This window comes from Schistocerca americana, chromosome 7 (genome assembly GCF_021461395.2).
Source record: "Schistocerca americana isolate TAMUIC-IGC-003095 chromosome 7, iqSchAmer2.1, whole genome shotgun sequence".
NCBI classification, from domain to species: Eukaryota; Metazoa; Arthropoda; class Insecta; order Orthoptera; family Acrididae; genus Schistocerca; species Schistocerca americana.
In genome coordinates this window covers 123,237,303-123,249,456 of record NC_060125.1, presented here as the reverse complement: position 1 = coordinate 123,249,456, position 12,154 = coordinate 123,237,303, and the positions used below count along the sequence as shown (strand labels likewise).

Here is a 12,154-nt window from a genome sequence, read left to right as displayed (position 1 = left end):
TTTGCTGATTGTGTATTGTAGGATTTTTCAGTGTTGTGAAAGTATTTTCACGGAAACAAACATAATACTGCTCAGAAAGCTGAATAAATCATAATTATAATATTCTGAACAAGCCATCAGAAACCACAGGTGCGATTTATGTGTGGATGTATGTCCAGCAGAGGGGGTGCATTAGATGGACAGAGGGCGGGGAGGGGGAGTAGGAGATGGAAAGAGAGACAGGGGAGGAAATGTGTTGTATGGATAGTATCGGTTATCGGTATGCTTTGCACGGGCTACACATGCAGATGAGCAAGGCAGAGCAGAGACAGCGGGATTGGGGGAGGGGGGGGGGGTGGAGGAGAAGAGAAGGAGGAGGAGAAGGAGGAGCTAGAAAGTGAGAGAGGGGGAGAATGAGTAGGACAGAGGAGGTGGATAGAGGAGATGAATAGTAAAACAGGGAGGGGGAGAAGATGAACAGAGAGAGAGTGGATGAGAAGATGGACAGGCAGTGAATGAGAGGATAAGATGAACAGAGAAGGCAAGAGGAGATGTGTGTGAGGAGACTGTAAAGAGGGGACAAACAGACAGGGAGAAGGGGAGGAGAGGGAGATGCAGGAGGCAGGTGGAAGGTGTAGTGGGGTAGTGAACAGGGGATAAGAAAGACAGAGAGAAGGATGTAATAGAGTGAGGGGAGAGGGGGAGTTGGACACAATGAGGAAGGAGGAAGATAGGCTTGGAGTGAGGAGCTGAGGAGATGGAGGGGGAGGACATGGAAAGATAGAGAAAATGAAGAGGAGGATATGGACAGATAGAGCTGGGGAAATGAGGTGGACAGAGATGGGGAGAAAGAGGTGGACACAGTAAGAGGGGAGGAGGAGACATGTGAAATTATGTATCAGATGTGTATGTGGCGAGGGCAGAAGGTATACAGGATGTCTCTACCAAGGGTCGTCTTGCAAATTTTCTCAATTTCGTTTTTGCATTGTGTAGTTGGAGTCAGTCCAAACAATTGCTGCTCGTCTCGTCTTTAATACGATGCCCTTTGTCGACGGAAAGCGTCAGTTTGTTTCCCATTACAAAAAAAAATATTTTTAAACCGCAATTTTACGTGCCCGCTAGATCGGGCGCTCCCAAATTAGTCTAGTCGGATACTCGTTTTATCGACATGTATTAAGAAGGCCAGTAAAACTCTAACTGAAAACAGCAATCCAGGAGCGACTCAGTAGAGCTACGTGGTTGGCGGTGGCTGTAAGCGGGTGCCAGGGTTGTGCTGTCGCTGATGGAGAACTGGCTACAACAGCCAGTTGGAGACATGTCTGTCAAATGCCGTTCCTTCAGTTTGGCCAAAGAGGAAAATATCAGTGTCATACTTAAGAAAAATTAGCACTCCGCAATAAGCTTACTCCTTACGTTTAACTGTATTTGTATATAAACTACGAAAGGCTGCAAATTTTGCAATATTAATTTTTTTCATTCAGCAACCATCAAATAACTAGAGAATGTAATATTTTGATACTTTAACCGTTTTTTTGGAGAACCATATACGAAACCATTTTACTGTAAGTACGCTCAAATTCAATGTATAGTGAATTTTGGACTAATGAAAACAATGAAGAAAATCCCTTCACATTGCAGTCATAGTATTGCTATATTAACTTGACCTTCTAAAATACTCAGAATATCAAACTTATTACTTTCATTTGTCATTATCACTTTCTTGTTTGACGAAAGCTGGTTGCTGCGGCTGCAAACCTCTCTTGTATCATCTCCATAGAGTTCCACGTTGAACAGTTGTTCCACTTAGAAGTAATTTGTGTTGCTGTCTTACAGTGCATGCGTTTGACAGGTTATTGATAGCTTGTAGTAGCTGCTATTTAGTAAACCTACAACTGCCACTAGTTTATTTTGGCAACTTAATCCACATTTTTTGTAATTAATGGTACGATACTTGCAAACTTTCTTCACTACACTACGATGAGCTTCATCAATATGACAATGGAATAATGCACTTTACATTCGTGCACTTCTAAATAATGTATAACTTCCTTCATGCTAAGTACAAGTACTGTATTTCATTATTTTACTAAGTGGAAATCTGTTTCAGGCACCGTAGGAATTACGTTAAGTATAACGGGAAGAAAACCAGTCTCAAACTCCAGTGAAGACTTGGAAGCAGCTGAGAGGAAGTATCAGTTTGATGTAAGTATGGTAGTGTGATCGCTCCTGGGAAAAAAAACTTGAACCCTCATATCTAAATATAAATGCATGATTTCTGAAAAACTGAAACTTTTTGTGAGGGCTGCATTTCTCGTGAATAACATCTTTTCCAATCCGAACCAAGAAGAGTGGAAACGGAGCAGAGTAATCCCAGATGAATAATACTTTAAAGAAAATTTATAGCGACTACAAGCTATTGTTCAGCAACAATAAGTGAACCTTTACAATGACGTTCATGTGGGCGCCTCAGATTCTGCAGACTATTTCATATGTCGGGTACTGGCCTACTTCAATAGCTTACAAATATATCAAAAATAGTACAATTCCGAGAGGTGCCGGTATCCTTTTGCGCAGTAATGGAGTAATTTTGTAGAAGGATTTTGAACAGGCTAGTCATCATATTTCTTAATATTAAATTTTAAGTTAATTTATGATTCTTTTAAAAAAAAAACTCCAGTCGACAGTGGTAGGATCCAACCCAACGTGACAAAAACACACAAACTCAGAATAAAGTCTGTACTGGACTCTTGAGAACATTGAAGATGTCAGCCAAGGAGAGGAGTAACACGTATACAGCTCCTAGCATTAGTATATCTTTTCATTTTTCATATAGAACTTTTTGCTATGACTGAAATAGTATCTATGACGTGTAATAAGTTTATAAAACTTCTATATACATTTAAAAACTGTATAGCTACTGCGAGATTATAAGTTCATCAGTCATGTAGTCTATCTACGTTTTATTATGTGCATCAATGATACGTTTGAGGAAAGTGCGCTGGTAGTGACAACCGTTTGTCTTGATATCGACCAGGTTGGTCACTACGCACACCCTATCTTCAGCCAGGAGGGGGATTACCCGGCGGTGGTGCGTCAGAGGGTAGACGCTAACAGCGCAGCAGAGGGGCGTCCCCGCTCACGGTTGCCAACTTTCACTCAGGAAGAGATTGAGTACCTCAGAGGTAAATATGCACCCATTAGCAGCGTCATTTCCTTTAAAGCGGAATGTAGAACAACTCATGCTGTGATTTCTTCCACAGAACATAAAATTTAATGAGATTACTTTTTGCGTGTAGTTGCTCTAAGTTTGCACCTTCTTCTATATCTACATATATACTCCGCTAGCCACCAAGCGGTGTGTGGTGGAGGGTACTATTCACGCCAAAGTCATATTTCCTCCCCTCTGTTCCACTCACGGATCGCTCGAGGGAAAAACAACTGTCCGAACTCCTGAGTACGAGCGCTATTTTCCCTTATCTTTGAATGGTGATCATTGCGCGGTTTGAAAGTTAGAGGTAATAATATATGCTCTACATCCTTGGCGAAGATCGGGGTTTTGGAATTTAGTGAGCAGCCTCTTCCGTTTAACGCGTCGTCTATCTGCAAGTGTGTCCCACTTCAAACTTCCTGTTGTGTTGGCAGAAGAGCCAACACCGTGTTGCTAGAGGAGGCCGAAATGCACGCGTTTTAGCTCACGCCAGCTGGCGTGAGGAGGGAAGGACTATACTGACGTGAGGTCTGGAACAAGACAAGGAATTAGAATTCAGAAAGCGGACGTAATTACTTTGATACTTAACTTTAATCCATTAATGATGAACGTCGCGCTTGACGGCACATGATTCACAATATTATCTGTTAAGAATAGTAACTGAATATGGCGCCTTGCTGGGTCGTAGCAAATGACGTAGCTGATGGCTATGCTAAACTGTCGTCTCGGCAAATGAGAGCATATGTAGACAGTGAACCATCGCTAGCAAAGTTGGCTGTACAACTGGGGCGAGTGCTAGGGAGTCTCTAGACTAGACCTGCCGTGTGGCGGCGCTCGGTCTGCAATCACTGATAGTGACGACACTCAGGTCCGACGTATACTAACGGACCGCGGCCGATTTAAAGGCTACCACCATGGAAGTGTGGTGTCTGGCGGTGACACCACACTTTCTGTGAGATTTGCAGCGCTCTCGCGATGTCTAAATGTACCAGTCACGAATCTTGCCGCTCTTCTTTGGACCTTCTCAATCTCTTAAATCAGACCCAACTGGTAAGGTTCCCATACAGGCGAACAATAAGACTGGACGAACCAACGTATTGTATGCAATTTCCTTCGTTGAAGGACTGCATCGCTTCAGGATTCTACCAATAAACCGCAATCTAGAGTTTGCCTTACCCGTTACTTGTGTAATCTGATCGTTCCATTTGAGATCATTTCGAACAGTCACACCCAGATTCTTGACGGACGTTACCGCTTCCAAAGACTGGGCATTTATTTTGTACTCGTACATTAATGGGGATTTTCGCTTTGTTATACGCATTAGGTCACACTTAATAATATTGAGAGATAACTGCTAGTCATTACACTACGCATTTATTTTCTGCAGATCCTCATTGATTTGTTTATTATTCTTCTTCAACCTCTTCTTCTTTTTCTTCTTCTTCTTTTTCTTCTTCTCCATCTGTCTCTTTGGAATCAATAGCTATGCTTTCTCAGTATGAGTTGTTCTCAACGACAGTGTTCCACATTAATTGACTGTAGTATGACCTAAAGTATCAAAAAATAAAAGCACGTCACTGGACTGAATGTAAAACATACACTGATGAACTCGTCTAACAGCGTTTGGACCGCCTTTGCAACGTACCTCACAGCAGCAGTCCTGTGCGGTTCAAATGGCTCTGAGCACTATGGGACTTAACTTCTTAGGTAATCAGTCCCCTAGACTTAGAACTACTTAAACTTAACTAACCTAAGGACATCACACACATCCATGCCCGAGGCAGGATTCGAACCTGCGACCGTAGCAGTCTCGCGGTTGCGGACTGCAGCGCCTAGAACCGCAAGGCCACCGCGGCCGGCGTCCTGTGCGGCATGGATTGTAAAAGTTCTCCAAAGTTTTCTGGAGGTATGTGGAAGCAGAGGTGGCATGATACCTGCTGGCTCATAGGTACAGAGCTGGCGCCCAATAGCGCCCCAGAAGTGTTCCACGAGGTTCAGACTAGGTGAATTTGTTGGTCAAGACTACCAGTTCACTATCATGCTCCTCAAAACCAGATGAGCATGATTCTGGCTGCTTGTCTGTAACATTTATCCTGCTGCAAGAGGCTGGCGCCCCCTGTGGAGACATCAGGCACGAAGCGATGAAGGTGATCCACAATAATGATCATGTAGTTCACATCTGTCATGGTCCCTTCGATTACTGCTACGAGTACCACGGAAGATCAGGTGAATATCCCCTGTAGCACTAAAGGCTATTTCCCTATATTAAAAATATGGTTCGGATTGTTGTTACTTTGTAATTAAAGGCCAAAAGTCATTAAATTCCAAGACTTGGTCGCATGATCGAAAACGCACTGTTATTGCTGAAGCTCTGGTGACGTCACACGCCAGGAGTAACACGAAGCTCTATTTGTGTTACGAGAGTGTTAGCCGTAGTTACTGGTACACATGTACATGAAATGTCTTCGCAGCTGCGAATATGAACAACCGTCGGCTGCATAGTGGGATGACTTCAATGAAAATTTGAGCCGATATTTCCCACTTATCGCCAAGCGGTCGACCAACCCTCGGGCTACCTGAGCACGACTCACGGTGAGACCCAAACTTCGGTATGTCGTCAACCACACATCTACAACCTGTACTCGTACGTCCATTATGTGTACTCCTGTACAGGGGCGACATTTTACTGGAAAGTCACTTGCTCAGTGTCGGCAGGTAATTACGATACTTGACTGTTTCCCGGAAATCGTCTTAACTGGTTAATTATGTCATCGTATGTTCAGAACACGTTTATGTGATGCCGCTGACGTCACTGTCTAGTACTTCCGCTGCTTATTCACCTGTGTTACTCCGAATTATGATGCAATGTCCCTTGGAACATGCATCGTATGGAAGTTTCTAGTGTTTTTTTTTTTCGTACGTTTTTGCAAACGGTGTAGTTATTTAGTGATGGAAAATGCGTTTCCAACTTCTAAGTAAAAGTGGAAAGGAATTTTGTGAAGACTGACTGCGGAATCCTTCGGAAAGTTGATGCGTTTATGCCCTCTTCGTTCTTCTAAACAACCCAGATAATCAAGTTCCGGAAATAAGAAACATGAAAACTGCATTGCATGGTGACTGGTAAGGAAGTACTGTGACACAGCAATAAGTTGCAGAATTATGTTAAAAGTTTGGGAATCTGGAACTGTGTTATTTGTTCCGACCACGCTAAAGGTTTTCCAAGGCTGCTTGTGAAAGCCTGCTCAATAAGACACGTTGGAAACATTTTCATTCAGAGGCTAGTTCTGGCAGTTAAAATTTGTAGTTGTTGCCAGAACGACTACTGTTTTCCAGGTACCTCTTTTCTCAGTTTTCAAATTTTCTGACAGCGTCCTAACACTCGTGGGGATCCGCAGAGCACCGTCGGCTTACATACTGCCATGTTCTGTTCCTCCGTGTCATTAATTTAAATCACCGGAAAATTAGCTCTACGAAATATGCAGTTTACGCAGTAGAACCTTGAAGTATCCATTATTTTACTGCATATGTAATTGATGCTGAAACACTGCGATCTAAAGCTGCTTAAGCAGGACCGACTTTCACTTTTTTATTACATTTCCTCGTCGGTTCCAAGCAGTGTTCAATTTTTCTCTTTGACAGAATCACACAACTTTACAACAGGTTAAATGAAACCTGTTGTAAGTGACAAATTACTGTCTTCAACGACTTGTTTGGGAAGTATAACGCGGTCGGAAGATGTTAAATGGTGTTCCAGAGTCATCTGAACGAGAGATACCTCACGCACGAAATACGGTTTCTTAACTCCAACTTTGTGATGTATCTCAAACTGACCAGGTGTAAAATGTAGTAAATGACAATTTTACTGAAATGTCATATAGAATTTAAAGTTCCTACATAACTGTATTACGAATAAAGTAAACTTAAAAAGACGTCAGTGAAGAGAAGAGGAGGGGAAAAGAAAAACAAACTTTCTCCGAAGGAGAATCGGTCTTGAAAATATTGCATTAGACTTTCAGCATGCTATTTATTAAGCTACAGGCTATAATGTGTTCATACAGATGATGATGATGTTGATGATTTTTGCTTTGTGGGGCGCCCAACTGCGCGGTCATCAGCGCCCGTGTTCATACAGAGTGTCTACTTACATCAAAATGATGCTTACAGAAATAAACTCACGTACTGAGCATTTGATCTTTATGAGCGAGTTGCTACCAAATTTTACTTATCTTCTCGTTCTTTGGAACGCTCAAAAGCAGTTTTTTTCAGGAGCTTTATACTGTAGATGTATTTGTTCAATGGGGTACTACCAACTCAAAATTCCAAAACAAGGCATCACTGCGAATAAGCAGCGGAAATACTAGAGAGTGACGTCACAGACATCGCATAAGCGTGTTCTGAACGTACGATGACATAAATAACTAACCAGTTAAGACGATTTCCGGGAAACAGTCAAACACCCTATTGTGCCCACAGCGGCCAGTGTCCGTGGTATTTAACACTTTCAGTGCTAGTTTCGATGCTATTCTCAATCATTCCTTTGTAAATGCAAGTAGAGATTCAGGACTTGAGAATGCGCTTCCGACCCTGAAATTAGTCGGAAAACTTTTTGTATATGTGTTTCGTTACTATCGAACAATATGAGGCCACGTACTTCGTCCTTTGACATGCCTTCATTAGGAACGTTATTTGTAGTAGAAGAAAATGGATTCACAACGACATTCAAACTACCGCGTCAGATTTGCCACAGGGCTGAATCTCCTCTCCCCCTAAGAAATGGAAAAATGAAACTGTTAAAATATACATCATGGGAGAGGAAAAACTGGAGGCAGATCGAAGGTATGATTCTGAAGCGTGAGTAAAGTAAGGTGTAGTACTGAACCTTCAAAGAATGATTCAAGAACACAATGAGCTCATCCGTTTTGGTACATTCTTCGTGAATTGAAATGAAGGTTGCTTTCAAAACTCCTCGACTTTTCATTTAAATCCACACTCTTGAGATAATCAAAATTTAAAAATAGAAGTAATGTCAGTGAACGTCAAGAAAAGAAATGAAATACTTACAGCATCCTATTTCGAGTTTAAAAAGTGGTGTTTATTCTATTTTCACATCCAAAAAGTTGAACTATTGCCCACGATTTTTGATTAAACAATATTCAGCCTACACTGCAGTTTTCCACTGCATTCGAATGAACTTTCAGGGGAAAACCAATAAAGATGAAGATGATATATGAGCATAAATATATATGTGAAATATGTATGTCTGTATGCTGCGAAGCCACGGGCAGAAAGCTTGTTTATTCAAGCTCCTTTATATGCCACTGGTGCCCAGTGACCATGACAGGTTCCACCTTGACTGCTTGTCTGATGTAGAAGAATGGTTTGAGAATGGGTCTAAGACCTGGAAACTAGTAGTAAAGAGAGAAATATAAATATAGAAAATAAATACAACAAACTCTAGGAATGGAACTGTTACTTCCAGAAACATGAAACTGCATTTGTCGCCACGAATTCTGTAACTGAGAGTGTTGTGTCTTGGAACACCTTCCACACTTCGTCTCTAGCTAATCTTGTAGTAGAAGCCAAATATCCTTTCCCACTCCATTTTGAAATAATAGCATACAATTTATGTAAGCTATAGCTTTTTTCTGAAATTGCAAAACTTACCTCCTGGAGTAAAGTTTCGTCTAAATGTGAATAACGGATTCAATGTACAACTTGATCGTATGCCTAAGTACAAACATTCTATTTAAATTTAAAAGCGTTGCAACCGAGAAAATCTTCCCAGTACTGTCTTGCATTATTAATCTGTTACGCACCAATAATCACTTGGAGAAATCAAATTGAGGAAAATTATTATCAACATTTTGAAACGGAAGCTATTGGCAGCCAGCACAGACTTCCACTTTCAAGGCAGGAAAAATTGTTAAGACATTAGAAAGACTCATTTCATTTGCAGAAATGTTCCATGATAGTGCACCTTCTGTTTCGAGGTACAAGATGGTGCACGGTCGACGACATGCAGTGTAACAGCCGACGCGTTATTCAACTACTTTCAGAAATGTACAGAATTTTAATCGCCATGAAACTCTGTAAACAAAGAATTAACAGTATCTTCCGAACAGCACTAATACATCATACAACACTTAAACTACCTATGCAAAGGTTGCCCGAAACACAACCTCATGTCTCACAACAGCAGAAACAGTAGAGAGTGTCGGAAGCTTCTTCTGGCTGTTTCAAATGCGCATTTCTTTAACTGGTTTAAAATCAATCAGTGGATTGAAACATGGACGAGAAAACATCACGAGTTGCCTGGTACACTATCCTCCACGTACAACTGTTTCTCCCAACTTCATTTTCAGTGCTGCCTATCTTTGCAATGCGATGTTAACGTAATTATTGTATTTTACAACATTAATAACTGACAATAAAACTGCAGGCTTCATGACAGTGTGAACCATTTCATATTTTTATATGTGGAACAGTTCAAAATCAGGATGTCCAAATCACTGCAAGTGTTATTAAATTATGGCATGCCCCTCGTTCATTTTCTTCAGCGTTTACTCAGCCTATGGGAAGATGCACTAATGACGGATGTTTGGAATTTCCTGCAACTGGAAACTGTTTTCGGATTACATCTTTCGCCAGACGCCCTTCGTGGCGCCACAAACGTCAGTCACCCTAAGATAGGGACGATGTGTGTACCACTACTTTGGAAAATGTACTGATATTGTGAAGTGTGCTTTCATATTACAGCTCTTCCGGTGTCGTGTTTTGGAGGTGCAGTTAATCTTCAGAAAAGTGTGGAAAGCCGCCTGAAATCGACCGTTAGGTTTTTGGGTGTACTGGAGCAACAGCCTTTCATCAAGCGCGTGGAATACCCCTGTCCCACAAGTCAACCTCCTGCGCATTAAGTTCGACAAGGCTCTCGAATTACTCAGGTCCATTTCACAGAGTGCTGTGTGTAGCTGTATTGAGTTTTAATTCCACTGCGTTCATCAATGGAGCATAGGAGGAAAATATATACATGGCTCTGTACGAGCTGTTGTTAATATCATTTTATCTTTACTGTCATTAGGGAAGTTAAACGTTGGGTGTAGAAGATTCTGTTGTTAAATTCTACCCATATTCAAACTGCCCAGTAACTATTCACGAGACACTTTCATACATATGAATACGTTCAGCGCGACGTGTAGGTCCAAACTGGCGTGGGTCCATGACGGCGGCACACCTTCATAGCATAACACCGGCCTCCTAACGTGGACTCTGACAGCATGGAGCTGCTAGCGTGTAGCCCGGAGCGCGCGGTCAAAGTGATGTTTCAGCTTATTACCTGGCGGAATTTTGGCGTGAGAGGTATTTCCAAACGATAATTCGGAAGAGGGTAGAGTTGTGCACCTTCGCAGCAGCTGAATGGTTGCTGGTTCTCAGGATTCAAGGTATTTAGAGGATACTTCTAGCAAGCGTCGAACGGAATTACTTTTCAAAATGGTGGATTACGTTAGAGGATTTAGTGTAGGGTCTCTGTAAGCAGCACTTGAAATTCATTTTAAGACTTTGAGAAGTGATTTGTCTCATGTTGTTTTACACAGAATCAAGTCCAAAATGTGACTGCCATCCACAGTTTTACTTATAATTTAAGACTGTTAACAATTTATTTCGCCTACCAATTGAATGACGTGAGAGCTCAGCCACAAAAACAACCGCGAAACGAGGTGAAAAGTTTTGCGGTAATTTTATGAGGTAACAGCTGCGTTCCTCGTAGATTTGGTAAACTTTCAGCATAGTTTCAGGATATCTTAAAACTATTATCTTACCTCGTTTTAAGAGGGCTGAAAGTGCCATTTCAAAAGTGCTTGCATGATTTACAGAATTAAGTTAGTGTTGTGTACATACTTCCGCATAGTCAGCACGTACACAATTTTCCCACTAGAGCGCGCCCCGCTAAGCACAACAGCGCAGGCGCAGTGCTCATCCGTCTCTGCACTACGAGATGGCGCTGCCGTAGAGACGGACCAAATTCTGCTTCCGCCGATCCGCGTATTAATGTGTAACGCAGCCAATGAGATTGCTGCTAACGTAGAACCTTTTCTCCTCATGGATCACACTCGCGCAGTGATACATGAATGTGCGAGGTATTATAACGGGTGTACAGACCTCCGATTAGTCAGTCGGCATTAGTCTGTACCAGTCTGCATTAGTCTGTACCAGTCTGTAGTCAAGTTTCAGTCTGCGCCTAATAAGATTACCAAATTCCTGTACATAGCCATGAAGATAAATGTATAGACACTTTTGTCAAGTATCAGAGATATATGTGAGAATAAGATTAACGTACCAATACCAAAGGAACTTCAGATTGTCAATTGTAAATAGGGTCCAGAACCAAGTTAAGTAATTTTTATGGTTGTTATTATTTTAATAAATGTGTGGGAAAATTAATCAAGTTCTGTTTAAAGTTGGTCACCGTCAGTCTGCTACTCTAAGCGTGCAAGTGGCATTTCTATCGTCTGACCTAACGGCAGAAGATAAACACGCCACGATAAGACCACGAGACATATTGCTGACACTCACCTACTTCGTTAGAGCGACAAGTCAAATAATCTGATGGTCTGTGTACCGAAGGTCTTACAGTACGCAGACCACAGTTAGTGATTTTATTATTTGTAGATATGTTTAAAAGTCCGGAAAATGTGTTCATCTATCAGAAATGAAACTCTGTTGCAGGTGCATCTGACTTTTTTGGAGTGAATCATTATTTAACGAGCTATGTGAAACCAAGCGACTTTTGGAGTTCTCCATCCAAATGGCACGACGCTGGTGTCGTCAGTGTCAATATTGGGGTAAGTAAGCTGTAGAAGTCCGGCACAGCGTTTCCAGCCGTGGTTTGGGCGATTTGTAATTTTAAGTGGTGTTCGGTGTTGGCTCAGTTGAAATATGTTACGTACTGAAATTTCGTCTTAACACCTG

At 41.7% G+C, this 12,154-nt stretch overlaps 1 protein-coding gene across 1 annotated transcript in view; it reads left to right on the top strand.

Moving 5' to 3' along the window:
* LOC124622773 (myrosinase 1-like) overlaps positions 1 to 12,154 on the top strand; it is a 47,495-nt gene that overhangs the window by 22,987 nt on the left and 12,354 nt on the right. The window contains exons 6-8 of the mRNA XM_047148565.1: positions 2,087 to 2,181; positions 3,014 to 3,161; positions 11,912 to 12,027. Of these exons, the coding sequence (XP_047004521.1) occupies positions 2,087 to 2,181; positions 3,014 to 3,161; positions 11,912 to 12,027 (359 nt within the window). The remainder of the gene's footprint in view (positions 1 to 2,086; positions 2,182 to 3,013; positions 3,162 to 11,911; positions 12,028 to 12,154) is intronic.